Genomic DNA, 27,676 nt, shown 5'->3' on the forward strand with positions numbered 1-27,676 from the left:
GGTTGTCTGTAAGTATTCACTGCAGTAGTTACGGCTGTGTAACATCAAGTACTGAGTTCATCCTTCAGGAAACATAAGGCTCTTCTGAAAACAGAAGTGGTCATTGATGACTTGAACCAATTTCCTACTAAGGACAACAAATACACATGTGCTTATAGAGGAGGGAGAGAAATTTCATTTTATGTATAGAATTGTGACCAAGAACACATTTGATTGAATGCAAGATGCAATTAATAAAAACAAAAAATCCTCTCAAATAAACAAACGTGTGATGTTAAAAGTAAAGGACTCCTGGAGCAATTTATGAGGCAGAGGGGAAACTACATAAATGTGTTCCACATTAGTTTTCATTATTTTATATAGCACATGACGTGTTGTTTCACATTTAAGTTTACTGCCAAACATTTAACATTGACATACACACATTTCCACTTGAAATTTTTGGGAAAATAAATCTTTCTGATGCTGGTGTGGGTGTGTGTTCTATTAAAATAAAAGAGGGTTAAATGTAAATTGCTTTTTGTATTAAAGGAACACATATTTCTAAATCCTCTCTTTTTTCATTTTTCAACTAACTGAACAAGGAGGAAAATCCTACTATTAGAAAGTCTGAACCTTTCTACCTACTTTTCTTAAGTTATGAATCTAAAGTCTAAATTTATGTAGTCGCACCAAGACAAATGTACGATGTCAATGCTGTACACTGATGAGCCAGCTATTACTTTTGATCTCTGTTCCACTAACTCCAAGATACAGACCTGAACCATAACAACAGTGTTCATCCATTCTAGTCATCTGAACTGGTTAAGCTTTTTATCCTGGAGCAATTTATGTCACAGACAGTTACAGTGCAGGCTTAGTAGGTCAAGCACAATGTAAGTACTAACCTGCAGAAGCCACTGCCTTTCAGAAAAACCTGTTTCCTTTGCCAAAAAAGACACTTCTAATATTAAGTGATTCTGTATGCAAATTAGCACTGGCTTATAGGTCCAAGGACCAAAATGAACAAACTTAATTCTTAAAGAAATCATGCTGAGGACAAGTAACCATTCCATTAACTTTCCAAAATATCATTGATTATTTCTTTGCCTTATCGCATTTCCTGGAAACGTTTGTTCAATTTTTTTTTGTGTTTTTAAATGGTATTTGTTAAGCACTTATTATGTACTAGACTCAGTACTGAGCTCTGGGGTAGATACAAGCTAATCAGGTTGGACACAGTTCATATCCCTATTTTACAGATGAGGTAACTGAGGCACAGAGAAGTGAAGTAATTCGCCCAAAGGTCACACGGCAGATAAGCGGTGGAGTCAGGATTAGAACCCGGGTCCTTCCATCTCCCAGGCTCGTGCTCTATCCATTAGGCAATTCTGCTTGTTGAGAGAAGCAGAACTGCCCCCTATTTGAGAGGCAAAAGCCTCAAACCTCTAAAGGAAGGGAGTGTAGATTAACCAGTGTCCCATTTTATCAATGCTGAAATCTAACAATCCCCAAAATTGGATCAACCAACTTGTTCTTGTTGGAAAAGATGAGAAAGGTTGGTGAAAGTCTTACCAATGGAAAAACAAAACATGGACTTATTTGCAAGGCTGCAATATTACATTTATATTTATAGTTCATCTAAAGAGAAAACTTAATGATAACTAAAGCATTTGAGTATGTAGTGTGCTTGAAAGTGAGTTCAGCTAGAACTTTCATAGAATTGGAGTTTACATATGGAATTGTTTGGAGTTGAGCATCTTTGATATCATATGTCTTTTTGCATCACTGATTTTCAGGTGATCACATTTCACCTGCATAGCACATCAAAGGTGAAATTAGTATTCTTTGTTGTTATTCATTTATTGATGAACTCGGATATACTGGGCCAGATGAATTAATTTTTCTCTTCTTATCAGTATTTATTATATAAGGAAAATCACATTTTTCTTCAATTGTAAAAATTGCACCTGCATAGGGCACAAATAAAGACCTCTCTCTCTCTCTTTGTATATATCTATATTATTCATTCATTCATTCAATAGTATTTATTGAGCACTTACTATGTGCAGAGCACTGTACTAAGCGCTTGGAATGTACAATTTGGCAACAGATAGAGACAATCCCTGCCCAGTGACGGGCTCACAGTGTAAACGGGGGAGACAGACAGCAAAGCAAAACAGAACAAAGCAAAAACAAGACAACATCATCAAGGTAAACAGAATCAAAGAGATATACACCTCCTTGATGTGTACAATGGGGATTAAGGCTGTGAGCCTCATGTGGGACAGGGAATGTGCCCAACCTGATAAGCTTGTATCTATCCCAGAGCTTAGTACGATGCCTGGCACATAGTAAGCGCTTAACAAATACCACAATTATTATTAAGATGATTATATATATAGATGTGTATGTATGTGCCTGTATATGTGTATATGTATATATCTGTTTGAAAATACAATTTAATAAGAAAAGTCTTTTAAAATCAATAGCCATAACCCTGGGTATAAGCAGTGTTGAAACAGTGATCTTTGTACTATTGAAATCTATATTTCTCATATCCTATTGATCAGAGGATTTTACCATATCTATATTTCTTACAGTTTAAAATATGTTACCTGGGAAGCATTCACTATGTTCTCTTAGTTCAAAGATCCCTCTTTCAGGTGGTAGATATTCCTTGAAATATATTTGTAGAAGAATGGAAATATTCTATTCAAAATAAATTTCACACTCTCCTAGCCTACTGAAAAGCTGAACATTTTTCACTAGCTGGATTAAATAACCTTAGCTATCACTGACAGAACAATATATTTTTTTTTCTTAACAAAGTAACCCATCTAAATCATCTGGGGCCCTACAAATATCATAATTAATTATTGGAAGGAATGGATGTATGAAGGTTGATTTGCCCAAGAGAGGATTTCTGTTCTCCTCCTATCCTCACACTAAGAAAAATTATTCTTTTGGAATGGGACTTCATCCAGCATCCTACACAATAAGCTTACATCAGCAAAGAGAAGGCAGTTAATCTCTCCTGTAGGCCCAGGACTGTAAAGGCTGCTTTCAGAACTCTCCAATTTTGAGTTTTGAACTTAAGAGGCTTTAGCTAAATTTCCTAATACAGTAGGAACATTTTATATGGTATCTCTTATGTACTCACTAGATGCAAGGCAGTGTACTAAGCACTGGGGTAGATACAAGCTAATCAGGTTGGACACAGTCCCCATCACACATTCGGCTCACCATCTCAATCCACATTTTACAGATGAGGTAGCTGAGGCAAAGATCAATTAAGTGACTTGTCCAAAGTCAAAGAACAGACAAGTGGTGGTGTCAGGATTAGAACGCAGGTCCTCTGACTCTTGGCCTCGTGCTCTTTTCACTATGTCATGCTGCTTCCCTGAACAATTTCCTTCTTCCTCTTGAGAAGTATGAAATAGGCAGGAAACATGTTTACCAACTCTGTTCTACTGTGCTCTTCCCAAGTACTTAGTACAGTGCTTTGCACACAGTAAGCACTCAATAAATACGATGGATTGATTTACTGATCCGTATGTACATACTAATATATTTATTGGTAACAGGAGTAATAGTACTACTTTATTGGGTATTGGTCCAATGCATTGTTCTGGGCACTTGAGTACATGTGCATAGAGTAGAACTTCAGTGGTCCTGATGATTCAATCAGCTCTTTTCCTCCTCCTTATTCTCTCTCTTCGCCTTCACCCCAGATCACCCTAACCATTCCTCACAAGTTAATTTACACATTCTGTCCTGTTCTTGTCTCTCCTGCTACCTAACTCTAGCTCACACCCACCCACCGCTGCCTGGAAGTCCTTCCATTTTCACATCTGACAGCCACTGCTCTTTCCATCTTAATAATAATAATTGTGGTATTTGTTAAGCACTTACTATGTGCCCGGCATCGGACTAAGCTCTGGGATAGATACAAGCTTATCAGGTTGGACAAATTCCTTGTCCCACATGGGGCTCACAGCCTTAATCTCCATTGTACAGATGAGGTAACTGAAGCACAGAGAAGGTGAGTGACTTACCCAAGGTCATGCAGCAGCTAAGGGGCGGAGCTGGGATTAGAACCCAAACCCGTGGTCTATCCACTAGGTCACGCTGCTTCATTTTCAAAGCCCTTCTGAAATTACAATTCCTCCAGGAGGCCTTCCTTAATGAGCCTCTCATCTCTCCACGGTATATCCCCACAACTGTCATTTTAGTATTACTGCAACCCCTTAGGCATTAAAGCGTTCACAGCACTGCTTGGTGATATGAGTTTATTTTCATACCCTATTATTTCTTCCCCTGTGTAATTTATTAAAGTGCCTGTCTCCTCCTCTAGACTACAGATTCCTGGTAGGAAGGGATCATGTTTACTACTGTAAATCTCCAACCACTTCGTACAATGCTCTGCATAGAGTAGGTGCTCAATACATACTATTAATAAATATTCAAGACTGGGTAACTGATGGAAAGGGAGGAAACCATCTTTTTCATCTAGAAGCCTCTGGCATTACCCTTCTCAATCAAAGGAGCTATCCCTCCTTCTCGTTCTAATGGGAGATTTGCTGCCTTTGTGTTTATGTGTCTTGGTGAGCACTGCATCAGTGAGAAGCAAGTGAACTTCTTTGAGTCGGGAGTTCTATGCCTCCTAGGGCATGATGAACTATACAAACACGATGTACTGGATCCCTTTGAGCTCTATAAGAAACACACAAACACATCCCTTTATTTGTGTGTTTTTAAATATATCTATATAGACTATATATAGAGATATATACAGATATATATATATGTAGAGGACCTGGGTTCTAATCCCAGCTCTGCCACTTGTTGACTGGGTGACCTTGGGTAACTTAATTTCTTTGTGACTAAGTTTGCCCATCTGTAAAATGAGGATTCAATACCTGTCGTCCCTCCTACTTAGACTGTGAGCACCATGTGGGATAAGGGCTGTGTCTGACCTGATTAACTTCTATCTACTCTAATGCTTAGAACAGTGCTTGACACTTAGCAAATATCATTTTATAAAAATATATGTACAGATATTGATATATAGAGATATATGTATATCTCTATATATCTCTATATGCATATAGTTTCACACACAAAGTGACCCTCCAGGATTTGAAGCAGCAGAGATAGTTCCCCAGTTGCAGGGCCAAACAGAACCCAATGGTGTATATGATATATTTGCTGTATAGACAGGCAGAGCTTCTCCTATATACATTTATGCATACATCTCCATCTATACACACACATACATATATATATACACATATATACATATGTGATCATCTCTAATGCTGTTTTGAAGTTTGTAGTGGCCAGTAGGAAATGCAGAAGCTCTGTACTTTTAGTGGGGACCACATAATGGCACATACAGACTAAGAGGAGTAACAGGAATCACAAACAGCAAACATTGAAATACGAAGCCTCTGTATAGTCAATTAATACTGTCAGTTTTCCCATAACATGCTTTCACTACCCATTTCAGATAGAATGCCGGTGGGTCAATAGGGAACACATTCTTCCAGGACACTGGTCTATCATGACAGAACATGATGTGATGTTGGGGGAGTTATGTGCAGGCCTACAGGGTTGGTCAAGGCAAGTGCCCTATAACCCCAACTTTCCTTAAAGCAGGGTTTATCAAGAATGCAAACCTCCTGTTATGGGAGACCTGAGTTGAGCATATACATGGGGAAAGCATAGCCCTGAGGAGGCGTGACATTCATTGAGCTTATCTTTTAATTGAACGACAATCTTTGGCCCCAAATCTATATCGCTGTAACACAGACCAATTGATACCACTTCAAGAAATTATACCTTACTGTTTTGCCTTTCTCATTTTTATTCGCTGATCCTCCTATCTCATTTTGTTCAGTGATCTTTTTAAAGACAGAAACTGTTGTAGGTTCAGGTGTTGGTCTGCAAGCTTCTATTGTTTCTCAGTACTGATTACAGTGGACTACCAGTTATTTACAATGTAGTGTCTATTATATCCTACATTGTTTAAGTCAACAGAGAATCACTCTTGGTCAGATTCTTCCAGTGTGTACATTCCCTCCAGAAGCAAGTTAGGTACTATGAAATGTGAATTAAATTTTTAGCACCTTCAATATCACCAGGTCACTGTTGTAGTACCTACTAAGTGGCTCTTAATGACCTGAAACCTGAAACACTTCCCACCAAGCATATGTAAGTACAGCCCCTCTTGAAAGCCCTTCCAGTTACATCTTCCCAACTATCACCTCAGGGTTTTGGACTGTGGAGTCTCCCATGGCATCTTGGTACATTTCAATTGAAATACTCTACTATTTGAACATTTCTTCCTCCTATCTGTAAATTACTCCACATCTGTCTCCAATAAATGGTTAGATCCTTGAGGGCAGGGATCCAGTCAACTCATTTTTTTGTACTCTCCCAGGCCTTTAGTACAGTGCTTGGCATACAGTTGGTACTCAATAATTATTATTGACTGACCGATTATGGCCCAGGGGTTTCTGACATAACAGAAGAATGTGGATGCTATTTACCTCCAGGTTAACGGCTTTTAAAGTAAAAGCTTCTACTGGGAATGCTTATTACAGCATTATTTTGCCAAATAAGAAGACATGGGTAACAAATAACAACAATACCAAACATAATGGTTCTCCGTGCCAAGCATTGTACTGAGCACCAGGTTAGATACCAGATCATCAAGTTGGACACAACCCCTGTACAACCCAGGACTCCTGGTCTAAGGGAATCCCAGGATGAATAGTCTTAAATAAAAGTTTTCATACCACTTTCTATCAAAAATGGACAATGATCTGGTAAATCCAATCAATAATTTAAGTCAAACCTCATTCTGTCAAAAAAAGCTTCTCTCTCACCTTCCTTCCCATTCCCCTGGGCTCTTTAGGAGAACTGTATGAACTCTCTATTTTGTCTCAATGACTGAAATGGCAGCACGGTAATATATTTCTTGGAATACCTATGCACTACTTAGAAACTTTTTCTTGATCCTATTTGAGTATTCTCCATCACTGCTGAACAATCGTGATTCCCCACAGAACGGTGTTTTGCCTCTAGGTGGCCACAAGTGTGTTTCTATGAGGAAGATTGAATTGAAAACATTTGAGTGATATGATTAAAACTTGAAATGGAATAAGAGTTGGGCTACTTAAAAAGAGTTTTATATATAAACATATCATGTTTGATAGACAAAACCTTTGGTCAGAATGTTCTTAGCTCAATGAAACAGCATGATCCTGAACAAACCCAGCTCGTCCACTGCTCTGGCTGTTATACTTTCCAACCATCTGGGAGGTTAGGGTTGGAAGACTGACTGCATTGCAGAGGCAATTTGCTCAGCATCTTAAGGCAGGAGAGGCAGACAGAAAGAAATCATACCCTTGCTGGCCTATCTAGGAAGGCTCATTGAGTTCTGCTCTACAGTGAACAGCTTGCTATTTCTTCAAGCCAGGAATTCAGTATAGCACACCTGTGGTTTCTGAAGTGGGAAGGTGCTGGAGGCATTACAACAAACAGGAACCAAAAAGAGAGACAGATTCCAAGCTTGAATACACAGCCTGTATCCCCTAAATAGATAATGTCAGTATGATACAAATGCTTCTCTTGTCAACAAAGACAGAAGGTTCATGGATAAACTACTCAAGCTGTATTTTTTTTCCTATTTGAAAGTATAGCGTGACTTTAATGATAACTCTTAATTTTAAATCATAGGAGGTGGCAGCTGGGTAATAGGAATTCACAAAGTAGGAGGACAATCGCAAAGTAGAAGGAAAATAAAAAAATGACAGACTAGCCCTGATGTATAATTAAGCTTTCCAGTTCCACTGAAAACAATTCAGTGATTTCTATGTCCCTGATAGGGTAGTTGAGGTAAAAACAACAAGCAGAAAAAACCCCCATCAATATACCAGTGAAACCATATGAGTCAATTGATCTGATAATTATCTAAAAGCTGAAGTGGTTGACAAAGAAGGTAAGGCTGGGTTATCTTTGGAGAACAGGCAGATTTCATTTTCTTTTTTTTCCCCTATTCATGGTGCTGATAACTCAGTTTAAAAGAGTAACATTGTTAGAGCCCAACTGGAATCTCTAGGGCAAGAAGTGTGATAGAACATTTCATTGAGCAAGACTGTGAGTTAGTGACAAGTCTGAGTCTCCATATCAAATACCCTGGGGTATTTCTTTCAAGGCTGTGAACCCATGACCTACTAGAAACTACCTGAAAAACTGCCAACAGAGAGGTAGAGAATACTGCATACAGCATTTCATTAAAAGCTTGCACTAGGCTAAAAAAGAGAATTAAAAGAAAAACGTCTTCAGTTTTAGCCATTTAATGAATATCGAGAAGTTGCTTCTGACTTTGACACACCTGACATCATGGGGAAATTCAGAGTGAAAATGTAAAAAACAATAAACCCAAACAATATCTATGCTGAGAAGCAGCATGGCCTAGTGGAAAGAGCACGGGCCTTGGAGTCAGAGGAGCTGGGTTCTAATCCCAACTCTGCTACTTGTCTGTGTGACCTTGGGCAAGTCACTTCACTTCTTCATGCTTTAGTTTCCTCTTCTGTAAAATGGGGATTATATCCTACTCCCTCTTACTTAGACTATGAGCCTCATTTGGACAGGGACTGTGTCCACTCTGATTATCTTGCATCTACCCAAGCACTTGGTATGGTGTTTGACATGCCATAAGTGCTTAACAAATACCACCATTATCAATATTAATAATAAAAATATCCCTAAGTCATCCTCAAATAGTTTTAAGGCAGTGTGTGCTGTCATGAGGAATTAGCACCTTTCATGTTTGTCTTTTATCATCCATCATTTAGTTAGGCTGACTTTTCTGTACTTATTATGAAATACTTTATGAAGAACAAGGAAGAGAATAGTAAGATACTCAGTTGGCTTCTCCTTAATTATTTTCAAATGGAGCCAGTCGGTAGCAGGGGCTCAGTAAATATTGGTTGATCAACTGACAGACTGAAGTACTTATCATGAGTTCTTTTCACTGACAATCAATTTTTCAATGGCATTTACCTGTATTTATTGTGTTCAGAGCACTGTGTTAAGTGTTTGGGAGAGTACAGTATGAGAGAGGTGGTAGACATTATCCCTGACCTCAAGGAGTTTACAATCCAGTGTTGTGTATGTCAATACCAAAATTGTCATTCCCCTCCTGCTACGGCTGGAAGAGTCACTCCCCTACCCCCTGCCACTGCAGACAAAAGTCTCCATATTGCCTTGCTTTCCTCTCTTCTTTTTTTTTTTCAGGGACCCATCACAACTCCCACACTTTTCCCGGTGCTACGGTGGCTTCTGTTTATCTACTGTCCTCTGATTCTGTCTTTGATAACCAGCCCTAGCCCATTCCTGCCTGCAAAACTTTGCTGATGGATTTACGCAGCTCCAAAGTGGACCAAGAGGAGATCAGGGAAGGATAGTAATTGTGGAAGACAAAGGATAGGAATTGTGAAAGAAAGGAAAGAGGGAAGGAGAAAGTAAGGGGGGAAGAGAAGGAGAGGATGAAAAAGGTCAGCAAAGATGATCAATGGTATTTATCAATGGTATTGATGGAGTGCTTACTGTATGCAGAACACCGTGCTAAGTGCTTGGGAGAGTACAATGCAAGAGTTGGTAGACATGTTCCCTGCCCACAATGACCTTACAGTCCAGAGGGTGAGACAGACATTAATATAAATAATTCAAAATATATCCTTTCTAGATATGCACATAAGTGCTGTGAGGCTGAGGGTAGGGCGAATATCAAATGCCAAAAGGACGCATATCCAAGTGCAGAGAAGACGCGGGAGAGAGAGGGAGCCAGGGAAAGAGGGCTTAATCAGGGAAGGCCTCTTGGAGGACATGTAACCTCAATAAAGCTTTGAAGGTGGGGAAAGTGGTGAATGAGAGAAGCAGAAGTAGGCAGAACAACAGAGGGAGAGAGCAGCAGTTGGGATGGTAATAAGAGTGGAGTGGCTCCTGGAAAATAAAGAGGAATAAAAAAGAAGAAAACTAAAGAGGACATGCAAAGGGAGCTGTGACTGGAGGGGAGGATGGAAAGCCACAGTGGCAGAAGGGGACGCCATGATAGTAATCTAAGAATGATTAGTCTGTTAATTGAACTTTTAATGTTCTGACTCAAAATATTTTATCGAATATTATTTAAATTTCATTGCTTAATCTTGGTTGATTTGCTCTGCAGTCTGATGAGAGCTTGAGAAAATGAACTTAGATTTTTCGACCTATGGGATGGTTTCGCACTACTAAAGAATAAATCTTGTCAGGTAAATCTCAGAACATAACCTCCATGTTCTAAGAAGGGTTAGCTAAATAAGCAGCTTTACAGGTTTTGAGTGTCTATGGGAAATGAAGAGGTGGGTGAAAGACCTATAGAAGCCCTTCCCCTCCCCCCATCCCAATCTAACAGTACATTTTTTATCAGGCAAACATTTACTTTGAAAGCAGCCTGGCAACTGAAAAGATACTGAGGGTCAGCCCATTTTTTTAAGTTACGCTGACCTTCCCTTAGGAGAAGCAGTGTGGCTTAATGGAAGGAGCACAGGCTGGGGAGTTAGAGGTCGTGGGTTCTAATCCCGCCTCTGACACTTGTCAGTTGTGTGACTTTAGGAAAGTCACTTAACTGGTCTGTGCCTCAGTTACCTCATCTGTAGAAGCTGCGTGGCTCAGTGGAAAGAGCCCGGTCTTGGGAGTCAGAGGTCATGGGTTCGAATTCCAGCTCTGCCACTTGTCAGCTGTGTGACTGTGGACAAGTCACTTAATTTCTCTGTGCCTCAGTTACTTCATCTGTAAAATGGGGATTAAAACTCTGAGCCCCAGGTGGGACAACCTAATCATCCTGCATCTACCCCAGCGCTTAGAACAGTGCTCTGCATATAGTAAGTGCTTAACAAATATACCAACATGATTATTATTATTATTAAAATGGGGATGAAGCCTGAGAGCCCCACATGGGATAACCTGATTACTTGTATCTCCCCCAGTGCTTAGAAGAGTGCTTGTCACATAGTAAGCACTTAACAAATACCATCATTTTAGAGAAGCAGTGTGGCTTAATGGAAAGAGCATGGGCTTGGGAGTCAGAGGATGTGGGTTCTAAATGCAGCTCCACCACTTGTCTGCTGTGTGGCTTTGGGCAAGACACTTAACTTCTCTGTCCCTCAGTTAACTCATCTGTAAAATGGAGATTAAGACTGTGAGCCCCACGTGGATTAACCTGATTACCTTGTATCTCCCCCAGCATTTAGAAAAGTGCTTGGCACATAGTAAGGGCTTAACAAATACCATCATCATCATCATTACTTAAGTAAGAAAGCAAATGGAATCAGCATACATTACTCATCCTGGGCAAATGATTTTTAACAAGGCAGCCAATGCTCCCTCCAATCTGAGACATTCCAACTTAGTCACCGATATCTCAATTTGGGCTAGAAATGTTGATTGGAATGAGAGGGAGAATAGGAGTTTTTGGGTTTCTAATGGACAAGAGAGCTCTGGGATCAGGACAACCTGGATGAACTAAATGGAAGAACCCGGGCCCAAGCTTTTACACTTACATTGAATATGTATGGTTTGATGCCAGTGATTTGATTGGAATAGAAACAGCTCAAAGTCTTTGAGGTGGTTATGGGTAGTATGATTTTTCTGAAGGGAACCTCTCAAAATCTCCACTAAATAAGAGCAATGATGAATGATTAAAGCTAGTCTCTACTGAAGAAGTGAAACAAAGAGCTCTACATTAAAATCTGAAGCTGGTACAGACAAAGCATCTTCTCCTGCATCACGTTAGAAACCTGAAGGGTGGAGGAAAAACTCTAGTGCTTTCCTTGTGTTTTCACACCAATTGCTCTCCTGAAAAATTTTAATGTAATTTCTTTGACTCTGCTCAATTTTAATCAACAAACCTCCAACCAGGGAGAGTTAGTGTATAAAGGCAAATGTTCTAAAATTCTTGTTTGGGGAAACAACAGCATTGTGATACAACAAAAAATCTTTTTTTAATGTTGCATGCAATTTCTTAATCCTCCCTCCTTACCATAAAATACCAACTGTCCTCTTGCCATATTTTTTCCTCTTGAATTTTCAGCGACGCATTCATACAAGCCAGCATCTTCCTGCTGGAAATTTGGGATTTCAAGAATTCCATTGGATTTGTGCCTTCTGGCTTTCCTGGCTATTTGCTTTCCATCGGCTCTTCTCCAGGTGATAGTTGGAACTGGGCTATTGAAAGGAAAAAGGAATGAAGTCCATTTTACAAGCTGATGCCTTTTACTTGAAAAATATACAGTGGGATCTCCTATGTGTTTTAATTACACACTTTGTTTAGAAAGCTGTTGCGGCACTGTGGTCTGTCTGGAGAGAATACCATGCGTTGTCAGAAGAAATGGATGTCAGCACACGTGTAGCGTCAGTTAAGGTGTAAGTATTGTAGCACAAGATTTTCTTAAAGTGAGGTTCTTCAAGAATGCAACCACCATATTATAGAAAAACTGATTACACCTCTAAAACCAATTTTGTTCTGAAAATGCACTTCATTATTATTCCAAATAGTGCTGAAGTGTATACAAATTGAGAAGCAGCATGGCTTAGTGGAAAGAGCACAGGCTTGGGAGTCAGAGGTCATGGGTTCTAATCCCAGCTCCACCACTTGTCAGCTATGTGACTGGGCAAGTCACTTAACTTCTCTGTGCCTCAATTCCCTCATCTGTAAAATGGGGATTAAGACAGTGAGCCCCACGTGGGACAACCTAATTACCTTGTATCTCCCCCAGCGCTTAGAACAGTGCTTGGCATATAGGAAGCACTTAACAAATGCCATTATTATTACAAATATTTTTATATAGGAAGTGTATGTGTGGTGGAATTTAAAATGAGATGAAGTCCTAATTTATTTGCCATTTTAGCCCACATTAAGTTACACATCCCAGTAGGCAAACATGAAACCTCAGTTGTGTCTGCCAATTAGCAGTTGTTGGGCTACACAAGTGATTCTGTGACTGTAGTGCTTTAATTGTGGGGCTGATTATTTATGTTCACAATTAGAGAATCAAAATATCCCCTATAAATCTCAAGGTCATTTTTTAAGAATTAAAATAATTTCAATTACTATAAGGCATTTTTCTTTGAGGGACAGAAGTGTATTAGGGAAAGCCTCTAAGAAATCAAAGCACTGAAAGCGCTTAGAACAGTGCTCTGCAAACAGTAGACAAAATCATTAATTGATTGATTGGAAGGGCTTAGCCTTTCCATTTGTGGGCAGATCAACTTACTATATCAGGGGTAGCTAAAAGAGAGGGGCATCACTAAGTAATGTAGAAGTGTATAAGCCTGAGCCAACTCCACTTTGTCTTTCCACACCCCAGTTGTCCATTGTTCTACATGAGCAGTGATGGGGCCCAATCCTTATCATGTCTGTTATCTGAACCTGTATCCCGTTTCCTAGTAATTGTTTGCTTCTTTTAGCTTCTAACCCAGCATCTGTGGGAAGACTTGTTCGTTCGTGTGCATAAAAGCTCCCTGCTTGCTTCCTTCCGTGGGGGAGAGCATAGTGAAAGAGGATCGCTCTAGGTTCCTTTCACTCCCCCTCCCCCAACCCTTGCAATTGCTTGAATGAAGACTTTACTTGCTTCTTCATCAAACAAAGAAGAGGGGTCTCTGTTTACTTCCATGGAATGATTCAAGGAAAGCACTGATGTAGCGGGAGCCAAGCCAGCAGTTCTGGCTGCAGACCAGGAACATGGTGGGGATGGAAATCAGCAATCTGAGTGGGCCCACTAGACCAAACTCTGCTCAGGGGAGGTAAACTTACCCAATCTCTGAACTGTCAAGCCCTTGTCTCCCTCCTTTCACCATTCTGAATCCCCCTCTTCTCCCTCCCCACGTTTCCGAACTTCTGGAACAGCTGAGACACAATCTTTCTGCTTCACTCCTAAGTAGCTTATGAGGATGTTGAAAGGCAGCTGATTACTCATACCCAAACATTTCAGTCTATACTGAGTAGGCTCAATTTGAGTTCTTTGTTAGACATGTAGCCTTATCAAGCAGCACATACAAAATTTAATTCCTAGTCCCCTTTGAAGTGTGAACAACATATGCTTTTTTGCTAGATTCTATCTCCTTAGGAGATTTGAAGGTGTTATTTTACAGAATTTCGCATGGATCCCAAAATACACATTCATCTGCTTTTTAACTTGTCCAGACTGGTCTCCTTTTCAGGCAATGGGTCAATTGCAGCTTCATTCAGCCCAGGGCATGGTGTACAGTGCCAACATGATCTCATCAACTGAATGGTCTAGAGAGGTGTGACCAAATTACACAGGCATGGCAAAATGTGGTAAGGCAAATACTCAATTACCTGTGGGGCAAGTAGTGGATAGGATAGATAATTGAAAGGCACCCTGAAAACCCCAAGTTATTTTTTAGCTGGTGGTTTCAACCTCGGCAAATAATGGACAGGGTGAACCCGCAGAAAGATGCAGTCACCTATGCATTGGGGTCTGTAACCCTTAGCATCCTGGCTTAGTGGCAAGAGCACAGGCTTGGAGGTCAAAGCATGTGGGTTCTAATCCTGGCTCCACCACTTGTCTGCTGTCTGAACTTGGGCAAGTCAATTAACTTCTCTCGGCCTGTTACCTCATCTGTAAAAGGGGGATTAAGACTGTGAGCCTCGTGTGGGACAGGGACTGTGTCCAACCTGATTACCTTGTATCTACCTCAGCGCTTAGAACAGTTCTTGTCACATAGTAAGTGCTTAACAAATACCAGAATTATTCTATTATTATTAAGCACTTGATATTTACCCCACCCTCAGCTCCACAGTGTTTACGTACATATCCTTATACGCTCCCATTTCCCCTATCTGTCACCCCTTGTAGAATCTAACTTCCTTTTGGGCAGGGAGTGTGTCTACCAACTGTAATGCACTGTGCTCTCCTAGGGGTTAGCATAGTGCTCTGCACACACTCAGCATTCATTAAATACCACTGATTCACTGAGAAAACAAAATGCTTAAAGAACACCTTTAGACAAATCAAACACTTAATGCTGACATGTATTCCTAACCTTGAATCCAAAGCCTAATGATGCTATTCATTAGTTGATATTGCCCCAGATTTGATTTGGAATATACTCACACACTCATGAATTTGGGCACATACTTGATTTTATACTCTCCAGTAACTGCACAATCTCTACCCTCACCAATTCTGAAATTCCTCTCTCTGACCACAACCTCCTCACCTGCTCTCTTCCCCATATACCCACCCTGCAGAAATCTGTCCTTTTCCCCCATAGAGACCTCCGTTCTTTTGACCCCCTGCAGTATTCTTCAGCCATCTTACCCAGTTTAGTCTTTATACCCAAGCTACCTTCTCCTGATGCACAAATCGACACACTCACCACCACCCTCTCCACTGAACTGGATTCCCTCGCTCCCCGTCCCTCTGCCAATCTTTTACCACTAGCATGCAACCCTGAATCGCCTTCACAGTACACGTCCTCTGCTCCTGTGCCCAAGCTGTGGAGTGCTTTTGGAGGAAATTCAGACATGTCCCTGACCTTGTCCACCTTAAATTCATTCTTTTCCACTTCAATTCAGTCCTCTCCACTGTCCGACAACAATTCTTCTTCCTAATTCACTCCCATACCACTGCCCCCACCACTGTTCCTGACATTTAACTGGCTTCTCAAACCTCCTGTCCTCCTACCACCATCATCTCTCTCCCCAATGACCTGGCCATATACTTCATCGACAAAATTGAAACCATTAGGCATGATCTTCCTAAATTCTCCCCTGCTCCTCTCCAATCTCCCCACTCTCCTCCATCCTCTTCGACTCTCCCTATGTTCCCTGCAGTAACACAAGATGAAATCTCTTGCCTCCTCTCTAAATCTTAAGCCTTCCACCTTTGTTCTGACCCCACCCTCTTTAAAACACTCGACCCCTCCCTTCTTCTCTCCTTGACTGCCATCTTCAATTGTTCATTTTCTAACAGCTTCTTCCCCACTGCTTTCAAACATGCTTATGTATCCCCTATCCTAAAAAAACCCTTCCTTGACCCCATGACTCCCTCCAGTTACCGCCCCATCTCCCTCCTACCATTTCTCTCCAAACTTCTTGGGAGAGTTGTTTACACCCACTGTCTCTTCTTATTGTCTAATTCTCTCCTAGATCTCAGCCACTCTGGCTTCCACCCTCTTCACTCCACAGAAACAGCCCTCTCTAAGGTAACCAATGACCCTCTTCTCACCAAATCTGATGGCTTTTACTCCATCCTAATCCCCCTAGACCTCTCAGTCACCTTTGCCACTGTAGACCACCCCCTTCTCCTTGAAACTTCATCCAACCTTGGATTCACTGACAATGTCATTTCTTGGTTCTCCTCCTATCTCTCACTGCTCCTTCTCAGTAGCTTTTACTGGCTCCTCCTCTGTCTCCCACCCTCTGACAGTAGGGGTCTCCTCAAGGTTCAGTGCTGGGTCCCCTTCTATTTCCCCTCTACACCACTCCCTCAGGGAACTCATTCGCTCCCATGGCTTCAACTACCACCTCTATGTAGATGCTTCCTAAATCTGCATCTCCAGCCCTGAACTCTCTCCTTCCCTGCAATGTCACATTTCCTCCTGCCTTCAAGACATATTTTCTTGGATGTCCTGCTGATACCTCAAAATAAACATGTCCAAAACCAAACTCCTCATCTTCTCACACGAAACCTGTCCGCCCCACATCCTTCCCATCACTGTAGACCACACCACTATCCTATCTCACAAGCCCGTAAACCTGATGTTGTCCTCGACTCATCACTTTCATGCCACCCACATGTTCAATCTCTCACCAAATCCTGTCAGTTCCACCTTCACAATATTGCTAAAATCCTGCCCTTTCCTGTCTATTCAAACTGCTAGCTTGCTGATCCAAGCACCTATCCAATCCCACCTTGACTACTGCATCTGCCTCCCCGCTTACCTCCCAGCCATCTGTCTCTCTCCATTCCAGCAGAGTGAAGCATGGATCATTTATCAACCAAAAAGATCAGTCCATGTCTCCCCACTCCTTCAGAATCTCCAATGGCTGCCCATCCACCTCCACATCAAACAGAAACTCCTTACCATTGGCTTCAGAGCACTCAATAAGCTTGCCCCATCCAACCTCACCTCATTAATCTCCTACTTTAGGCCAGACTGCACACTCCACTCCTCTAGCACCAACTTACTCACTGTGCCTCAATCTTGTCTAGCTCACTGCCGACCCCTTTCCAACATCCTTCCCCTACCCTGGAACTCCTTTCCCCTCCGTGTGTAACAGACCACCACTCTCTTCACCTTCAAAGCATTATTAAGATCACATCTTAACCAAGAGGCCTTCTCCATTTAAGCCTTCTTTTCCCCAGCTTGCTCTCCTCTGTGTCGTCTATGCACTTGGATGTGTGATCTATAGACATTGGATATTCGCCGCACGCCCAACCCCACAGCAGTTATGTACATATCTTTAAATTATATATTATAAATTACTTATTTATTCATATTAATGCCTTTCTCCCCTACTAGACTGTAAGCTCATTATGGGTGGGGAACCTGTCTGCTAATTCTATTGTATTGTCCTCCCCCAAGCCCTTAGTACAGTGCTCTGCACTATGCGCTCAATAAATATCATTGATTGGTATTGCTAACTGGACTTTAGGTCCCTAGGGCTGGGAGGCATCTAGGGTTATGATTAGTCTGAGGTTCATCTCCTTTTATTTCCCCTGGAACCGAGCTATAAAATGGCCAAAACACAGGCGGCCTGAAAGAAAAGGGGAAAAAATAAATGGCCTCCATAATTCACAAAGGAAATAATCACGTACTGAATAATTGAAAGTTAGCTAGATGGGCAAAAAATGCATGAGCAGGCAGTACTTTACTCTCAAAGAATTTTTCAATGTTAATGTATCTATATGGAAACCCTCGATGTCGCGTCACGCCTGATGAACTGAGGGAAATTCAAATGTTTGAGAAAGCTTGGTAATTTTAAACAAAATTCAAGAACAGCATGATGCCTCCTCTGAGACTCAGGCCCACAGTAAAAGCCCAGGTTTCTGTAAGCAGTTGACTTTAATGTGCTTCAAATGAAGGTCATTGTTTTTGTGTCACACCAGGTTAGACAATATGGAACCTCACAGGCAATAATAAGAGAGCGAAACATAATTTCAGAATCTTTCGCTTCTGTCTTTATGGTTACATCAGCCATGGCAGCTTAATCTTTCTGGCACCGTTTCAGTACTTCTCTGCTCAGGAAAATAGTAAAAGCAGAGTCACACTCACAGTCTCTGCTACTTCTCAGTCATATAAGAAGCGGTAACTGTTAGACCTTGAAGCAAATTCTGTACCTTTACAAGCTAAAGGAAGAAGAACAAATCCAAACTTACTTTCCCAAGGCAAAGCATTCCAGTTTCACAGTTGTTCCTTTCGCAGATGGGACTGTTTCCGGAAACTGCACTTCTATCTTTGGCTCATATTCACCCATCACCCCTGTAAACACATAATGGAAGCTAAATCTTGGTAGGTTCCCCACCCCCCGCCCCCCAAAACAACATTCTCAAGTGTTTCTGTGTTAATGCAGACTCTTATATACATCATTACTTGCACAATTAATCCGTTCATTTAAAACAGGGTCTGTCTCTAACAGCCGGGAATTGTGGCTCTTTTCCCAGTTACTGCCAGAGGAAAATTTACATCACAGCTCCATACCATCTGCCTAAGATTAAATTCTTCATGCATGCATACTTTCCACTTTTGAAGTGTCCGTTCTTTTTCAGGTAACTTGAAAAAAACAACACTTACTAGAATAATCAAATAGAACTGCCACTTTTGAGGAAACATAACTCAGTATGATTAACAACACTGTTTCTTGAAGGACTTGTGGATGTGACAGGGACTTAGATGTTTTATTATGGGTATCAAAATATTCTTCTAGCAACCAGGTAAGTGATTTATTGCTGAAATTTTAATTTTATGACCATCCCTCCCACCTTCAAACCAAATTTTGATGAGTCACATACTGCTTACCTTTTGTGATACCTTTAAATGCCTGTAAATGCCTCACATTACAAATCAAATCAAGGAAATCTTAATAGCAGTTAAATATGGGAAGAAAAAAACTTTTAAAAGCTAGAAATATCCTCTCGGCCAGTGTAGTACTGAACCACGCAGCTCATAATCTGCCACATTTTCAAATAAAGTGGAAAAGAGCTTTTTAGTTACAACCTGATAAGATAACTCATTGAGCTTTACCTGTAAAGATTTTAGATCATCTATTTTTTTCATTCATTCATTCATTGAATCGTATTTATTGAGCCCTTACTGTGTGCAGAGCACCATACTAAGCGCTTGAAGCATACAATTTGGCAACAGATAGAGACAATCCCTGCGCAAATGGGCTCACAGTCTAAAAGACGGGCTCCCAGTCTTGGACAAAGGTAATTATTTTTGACATTCAGTTTAGCATTTCTCCTACCACTCATATCCTTTAACTGTTCAAATGTTTCAAACTATGCCCAATCCTCTTAGGGGAGGCAGTGTGTTATACTGGACTGTGAGTCAGGAAACCTAGGTTCAAGTCTCAGCTCCACCACAGGTCTACTGTGTGACCTTGGACAAGTCACTTCACCTCTCTGAGTCTCAGTTTCCTCCCCTGTAAAATGGGGATAAAATAGATTGTGAGCCCCATGCGGGACAAGGATTGTATCTAATTTGAAACCTTGCATCTACCCCAGTGCTAAGCACAGGGTAAGTGCTTAATGGATGTCATGTCATTTCTCAGAGGAAATCTTACAGCAGCATTTAAGGGATGATCTAAAACTGATTGTTTCAGTGGCACTGGTGATGTAGGTTGCCAAAGGTGTTGCTGGGTATATTCCTAAATAATACTGGTGCATCCTTCTGAATACCAAGAGCAATCTGAGCTTCCATTTCAGTTCTCTCACGGACTCCCCTTGATGTGGAAAACTAGACAGAGGTATGCAAAACAGCTGCTCAAAAATTGGAAACACATAAGGACACGTGACATAACACGATAATGAAAAGAAATGACTCATCAGTATGCAGACACAACTCTGCCCTTTTACTGTCTGCAAGTTTCAGAAGTATAAGTTCAAAGACAATTCTACTTCTAACACGTACTATAAGCACGTTCCCACTCAATTTATGGTCCATGTTCCTGTTTATTACATTTCTGGATATTTCCTCAAGCAAAATTTGTCCTTCTCAAAAATAAAGGATTTTCACTTTCACGTTACTGCTTAAAAAAAAAAACTGGGATATTTTTGAAAAGAATGGACCTGAACATTGCTTATGTTATCTGAATAATAAGCCCAGCCAAGCGGCCATTTTTTGCTATGAAGCTTTATGGTCATATCACAGAAAGAGGAGGTGCCACGTCAAATTGGTCATGCAGAATTGAAGGGGCAGTGTGCAATCTTTTCCCCATTACCAGAGGAAGAAATGTCCAGTCTTGTCCAACCTGTTCTATGCAGACACATGTGAGGATGGAACAAGAAATCTGGAAGCTGGTGTCAAATGTGATTTGTCTCCTTCAGTAAAGCCTTCCAACTCAACAGGATAACACATCATAGAAAATCCTTGCATTAGACATTCCTTACAAATGCAGAGTAAGCACTCAATAAATGATTGACTGAGTGATAAAAGAGATCCTTTATGCTAATGACTATGCTCTAGAAGCACACACCCAAGAAGACATGCCAGTGACTCCAAACTTCTTTTCAGAGTCGCCACAGTACTACAGATGGTTAACACAGAATTGCCAATACTTCTGAGGCCAAACAAGGTTATTGCAAGCCTGAACATAACAAGTCCTAAATACAAGCAAGCATCAACATCAGCGACGTAGAGTTGAACACTGCTTAAGTAGCAGAATTCATGACAGCCCATTGTAATAATAACTACTATGGTACTTGTTTAGTGCTTACTATGTGTCCGGCACCGTGTACTAAGCGCTGGGCCTAGTGACATAGGGAAAAGGAGGTAGAAAACTGAATACAAAAGGCCAGTATACCCTTTGAGAGCCTGCAATAATGTGGCAGCCACATGGCATCAGACTTTCAGAGCAAAGTGATGGTGAATAGAGCAAGTTTAATGGCCAACCTGTTACCACTCACTCACAAACACTACAGTTCACTTATTATAAAATGTGGTTCTCAGACATTACAGTCACTGTCCCATAAATATTAGTAGCCTGAATATTAGATCAGCTAATTATTAGATGAGCTGAATATTAGATCAGTTAACACCTTTTAGTACTATGGGCCTTCATATCCTCATAGTGTAATTTGAATTAAAAAATAATTGCTTTGCAATAAAATATTTTTTTTCAGGGACTCAAGACAATATGCCCTTAATTGCCTTATTTTAATGGAGGGAAATAAAATGTTGATGTTGGAGCTCATGGATACAAATGACTTAAAAAGTAATATGATTATGTTTTCAATGCCTGCTTCAAGCATTCCATACATGTGCTTGTTTAGGCTAGACATAAAGGAGTAGGAAATGAATATGTGAGGTTTTGCCTCAGTTAATTGAAGTTCTGTTGGAAAAACAATGGTGCAACTGGTATGCAATTAAACTTGCAATAAACATTAAAACAGTTATGTTCTCTATCTTATTGGACCATTTTAAAGAACTCACTAGATTTCTGACAGGAATTCCAACGAATTAAGATCTTTATTATAGTACTTGACATCTGTGGGATACTTACGTGATCATATGGCAATATTTTAATACTGCTAATGATTTACCTGTATTTGAATGTATGTAAATAATCAAGATTGATGTAGCATGTCACCATCACAATTTAAAGGTGTCTCCATGTATATACCACAATGTATTTTTGAATTAAAATCCTCACAATTTCACCCCTAGCAAATGTCTTTAGGTAAATTACGGTCCTTTTTCTATGAACACCTGTGAACTGTTACATTTAATTGGGCTACATCTGGTCTTGTATGTGTTTTTATTCCACTGTATCTTCATTTATTTCCTTTCAACTATTTTCTGTCTTAGTTTGGCATAAAATTTAAAGAGATGTAACCTTTTAAAAAATGAGAACCCCTAAACAGGAGTGCAGTTTTCACAAGCCATTCCTGTTACCACCTGTACTCTTTTGAACTTAATTGGTCTACAGCTGTTCCTGATGAAGCACCATAGAACAACGAGGCCAATGAATGGGGCTAAACCAGAAATGAATCTAATACCTTTTAAAGTCGTTTTTCTTGGGCACTTTATAAGACTATGACACTGAAGCAGTAACTGGAGTGTTTGGGATTAAACACCTGTGTCTAACTGGAGGTTGAGCACTTAGCATGTGTAGAGAAAGAATTTGGATAATTTAGGCTATAATTCTCCATTTTTATATGAATTATTTAGGTAAATGGCTCAAATTTCCTTTTACTTTCCTGGGAAGGGACACATCTACCATGTCTGGATAAAGGCATGTAGTATATCCTTTAGGATGAGTCTTAAAAGCAGTCAAAATCATGGTTTGTTTTTCCCCAAAATATGAAAGGCGCTGTCTGCCCTAGAAAGGTTCCGGTGAGAAGCCTGGCATTTAAAACTCAGGGATTCATGACCTAAGGGAACTGGATAGGAATCACGTGGATAATGTCCATTCAGTTTTTTTGTCTAATAATAATAATAATTATGGTACTTGTTAAGCAATTACTATGTGCCAAACACCATCTTCAGTGCTGGAGTACATACAAATTGATCAGGTTGGACACAGTCCCTGTCCTATGTGGGAATCCCACTTTTAATCCCCATTTTACAGATGAGGTAACTGAGGCACAGAGAAATAACTTACCCAAAGTCATACAGCAGACATGTGGCAGAGCTGGGATTAGAACACAGGTCCTTCTGACTCCTAGTCTATTTGGACACTGCATCCACACATTAATCAATATTATTTATTGATGCTTACTGTGTGCAGAGCATTATACTAAGCTATTGGGAGAGTACCATGTAGCAGAGTTGGTAGACACGTTCTCTGCCCACAAGGATGGCTTATAGTCTAGAGGACTACAACTTCCAGGATGCTGATTTATGGTGACAGATTTTAAGTTAGAGGGAATAAGCCTATATCCCAGGAGAAAATACTTTACAAATCAGATTGATTGAGTTTTGTATTGGTTGACTGATGTTTGCTCACTTTTGAACTTTTTCCCTTATTTGTCTTGTTGGCAAGCAAGAGTCATGATTGTAATATTTCTATTTTTGCCACACAGTTAAAGCCACTCTCTCCACGACTAATTCTTTACAGGTTCAGAGGACTCAATTCCAATATGGAAAAGTGTTGCCTTTCAGCACTGCCAAACCAAGGTGGGAAAATGCCACAATAATTTGGATAATTTAGGCCCGAATGGAACAGCTAAAATTGGGGTTTTGATATGAATTATTAGAATTATTTCAGCTATTTCCCTCAATTCTTGTTTCACTTTGCCAGTGAAGACCTGCAGAATATACAGCATCGAGACCAATCAAGATGGACAGTTGTGGTCTTTTTTGGCCTTTCACTAATTTACAGGTCACCACTGGCCAGCAGAGAACTTTTGGGCACAATTCATCTAGTCAAGATTTGACAGAGGTGAAGGTCGGTAACCGACTGGCAGGCTCCTAATCTATCGGGTGTTCAGAATATCATCAGCTATGAAGACTATTAAATCACATTAGCAGAGGCAGGGTAGCAAAATAGCTCTCATTTCTAAATCTAAGTCATTTCTTCTGCTCATAATACATCTTTTGCAATCTAAATACCTTCAAGTGTGATGTCAAAGAATAAAAACAAGCACTGACTGCTGTGACAGAGAGACAGAGAGCAAGTTTCCCTTAAATAGCCTTGATTTTTCCCCATAACTTAAATCTCTTATTATTAGTATTTATTCATTCATTCAATCATCTTTATTGAGCACTTATCAGGTAATAAGCACTGTACTAAGTGCTTCGGAGAGTACAATATAACAAACAAAAAGACACATTCCCTGCCCACATCAAGCTCACAGTCTAGAGTTAGTAGTATTTGTTAAGCAGAGAAACAGCATGACTGAGTGGAAAGAACAGGGGCCTGAGTTCTAATCCTGGTGCTACTACTAGCCTCCTGTGTGATCTTGGGCAAGTTACTTAACTTCTCTGTGGCTCAGTTTCCTCATCTGTAAAATAGGGATTCAATATCTGTTCTCCCTCCCGCTTAGACTGAGAGCCCCAAGGGGACAAAGACTGTGTCTGACCTGATTAACTTGTATCTACCCCAGTGCTTCCCCTCTCAGGGTCTCATCTGGAGAGTTTCCAGCCCTCTACCAGTCTTGGCTATGGGAGGGAGAGTCGAGCAGAGGCATACCCACTCCTAGCTTGGGCAGTGGTTAACGCGTGGAAGGCAATCTGCTACAAGTCAAAACTCAACCATGCTGGGCAGCAGCGGCATGGGAGAGAGTCGAGGGTGGAAACTCGAGTTTACTGCGCAGAAGGTGGCAATGGTAAACCATTTCCATATTTTTACCAAGAAAACTCTATGAATACACTACCAGAACGAGTGCAGATGGAGAGCAGGGCAATCTGGGAGAGATGTGTCCGTGGTGTCGCTATGGGTCGGAATTGACTCCATGGCCTAAGACAAGACCCCAGTGCTTGGCACAGAGTAAGTGCTTAACAAATACCATCATCATCATCATCATTAACACAAACCATTATAATAATAACCATTATTATTAAGCACTATGTGCAAACACAATACAAGTGCTGAGGTAGACACAAGATAATCAGGTCAGATTCAGTCTGTCCCATTCAATGCTCACAGCCTAAGGACAAGAGGGAACAAGTATTTATTCCTCATATTCCAGATGAAGAAACTGAGACACAGAGCCTGGCCCAAGGCCACAAAGCCGGCAAGTGGGGTAAGTAGCCAGGTTTAGATTCTAGGTCTCCTAGTTCCCAGTCTGTTTATATCGAAAGAGTGGGCTGGAGTGATATGTTTATGCAGGACTTTATGTATGTATCCATCTATAAGTTATTTTAATGTCTATCTCCCCTTCTAGTCTGTAAGCTAATCGTGGGACGGGAACATGTCTAAAAAAATCTACTGTATTGTTCTCTCCCAAGCACTTAGTACAGTGCTCTGCACACAGCAAGCGCTCAATAAATACCACTGATTGATTGATTAACAGGGAGGAATTGGGGTATTGGCATTCCTCTAAACCTCCCCAGCCAGACCATAGGGGGCATCCTGAGTGCTGCCTGTAGACTTTTCTGGGTTTCCAAATTTAAGAATCACCAGATGATGGTACCCCTCTCAGGGTCAAACCTGGAGAGTTTCCAGTACTCTGCCAGTCTCAACTATGGGAGGGAGGGTCAAGCAGAGGCACATCCATTCCATTCCTAGCCTGGGCAGTGGCTAGTGAATGGAAGGCAATCTGCTACAAGTCAAAACTACCCTATGCTGGGCAGCAGCGGCATGGGAGAGAATTGAAGGCAGAGACTCAAGTTTACTGTGAGGAAGGAGGCAATGGTAAACCACTTCCGGATTTTTACCAAGAACACTCTCTGGATACACTACCAGAATGATTGCAGTTGGAGGTGGGGTGTTCTGGAAGAGATGTGTCCATGGCGTCGCTATGGGTCAGAGACGACTCCACAGCATAAGACGAGATGGTGGTAAACTCTTGAGACACTCTCCAAGGGCCACTGGGACATCACCAAGCCAATTTCCAAGCATTTAAAGGAGGGCTTGGAGCTTAAATATAGTAAAATTAACTCTGAATGCTTGGACCACAACTCCCAAGGGACACAGCACAGCAATGCAGCTCTGAGAGCCATATAAGGATGAATAAACAATCAACTGTATTGACTGAGCACTTCTTGCATGGACAGCACTGTACTGTATGCTTGGGTGAGTAAAATATAACAGATTTGGTAGACCTGTCCCCTGCCCACAGTGAGCTTACAGTCTAAAGTTCTCTAGGAGTAAGTTCCCTGTGTCATTCCATTCTTCTGACAGAAGCGTAGGCACAGGCTTTCATCTGTTCCAACTTCCATGTACTTCCTCTAAAAGCAGTATCATTAACGTAGGGGAGCAGGAAGCAAGACAAGAACTCCAGAGTTGGTATTAATCAATTATATTTATTGAGTACTCACTATGTGCAGAGCACTGTACTAAGCACTTGGGAGAGTACAAGCACTTAGAGAAGCAGCATGGCTAAGTGGAAAGAGGAGGGCTTGGGAGTCAGAGGTCGTGGGTTCTAATCCCGCCTCTGCCATTTGTCAGCTGTGTGACTTTGGGCAAGTCACTTAACTTCTCTGTACCTCAATTCCCTCATCTGTAAAATGGGGATTAAGACTGTGAGCCCCACTTGGGACAACCTGATTACTTTGTATCTCCCCCAGTGCTTAGAACAGTGCTTGGCACATAGTAAGTACTTAACAAATACTAACATTATTATTATTGTTACAATACAACAGAGTTGGTAGACATAGTCTCTGCCCACAACAAGCTTACAGTCTAGAGGGGAAGACAGATAGTAATGTATATTGATAAATTATGGATATGTACCTAAGTGCTGTGGGGCTGAGGGAGGGGTGATAAAAGGGAGCAAATCCCAGTGCAAGGGCAATACAGAAGGGAGTTGAAGAAGATGAAATGCAGTCTTACTCAGGGAAGGTCTCCTGGAAGAGATGTGCCCTTCAAGGAGGCTTTGAAGTTGGCGAGAGTAATTGTCTGTAGGATATGAAGTGGGAGGGCATTCCAGGCAGGATGTGGGTGAGAGGTCAGTGGCTTGATAGAGGAAGGAGTTCGAGGTTCAGTGAGGTCAGCATTAGAGGAGTGAAGTGTGTGGGCTGGGTTGTACTGGAAGAGCAGTGAGGCAAGGTAGGAGAGGGCAAGGTGATTGAGTACTTTAAAGTCAATTGTGAGGAGTTTCTGTTTGATGCGGAGGTGGATGAAGCCTCACTCTAGGTTTCAAGGCTCTCCATCACCTTGCCCCTTCCTACTTCTCCTCCCTTCTCTCTTCCTACTGCCCACCCCGCACGCTCCGCTCCTCTGCCGCCCACCTCCTCACCATCCCTCGGTCTTGCCTATCCCGCCGTCGACCCCTGGGCCACGTCCTCCCGCAGTCCTGGAATGCCCTCCCTCCTCACCTCAGACAATCTAATTCTCTTCCCCTCTTCAAATCCCTACTTAAAACTCACCTCCTCGAAGAGGCCTTCCCAGACTGAGCACCCCCCTTTTTCCCTCTGCTCTCTCTACCCTCCCTTCACCTCTCCACAGCTAAACCCTCTTCTCCCCCCTTTCCCTCTCCTGTCCCACCCCCTCAGCACTGTACTCATCCGCTCGACTTTATATATCTTTACCACCCTATTTATTTTGTTTATTTTTTTAATGAGATGTACATCACCCTGATTCTATTTAGTTGCCATTGTTTTTATGAGATGTTCTTCCCCTTGACTCTGTTTATTGCCATTGTTCTTGTCTGTCTGTCTCCCCTGATTAGACTGTAAGCCCGTCAAACGGCAGGGACTGTCTCTATCTGTTGCCGACTTGTTCATTCCAAGCGCTTAGTACAGTGCTCTGCACACAGTAAGCACTCAATAAATACTATTGAATGAGTGAATG

The 27,676-nt window shown here is 41.2% G+C and overlaps 1 protein-coding gene and 1 non-coding gene across 5 annotated transcripts in view; one reads left to right on the plus strand and one right to left on the minus strand.

The window, feature by feature from the left end:
• The window catches only part of CNTN4 (contactin 4), an 893,626-nt gene that overhangs the window by 165,442 nt on the left and 700,508 nt on the right, over nucleotides 1–27,676 (minus strand). For all 4 annotated transcript variants that reach the window (XM_029051523.2, XM_029051520.2, XM_029051519.2 and 1 more), the window contains 2 exons: nucleotides 18,438–18,540; nucleotides 12,071–12,255 (listed from right to left, as the gene is read on the minus strand). In XM_029051523.2, the coding sequence (XP_028907356.1) occupies nucleotides 12,071–12,255; nucleotides 18,438–18,540 (288 nt within the window). The remainder of the gene's footprint in view (nucleotides 1–12,070; nucleotides 12,256–18,437; nucleotides 18,541–27,676) is intronic.
• LOC114806884 lies at nucleotides 25,355–25,492 on the plus strand. Its single transcript, XR_003754939.1, has one exon. It is a non-coding gene; the product is annotated as a small nucleolar RNA SNORA7 (small nucleolar RNA).

The sequence above is a fragment of the Ornithorhynchus anatinus genome, chromosome X1 (genome assembly GCF_004115215.2).
Source record: "Ornithorhynchus anatinus isolate Pmale09 chromosome X1, mOrnAna1.pri.v4, whole genome shotgun sequence".
In the NCBI taxonomy this organism is placed as follows: Eukaryota; Metazoa; Chordata; class Mammalia; order Monotremata; family Ornithorhynchidae; genus Ornithorhynchus; species Ornithorhynchus anatinus.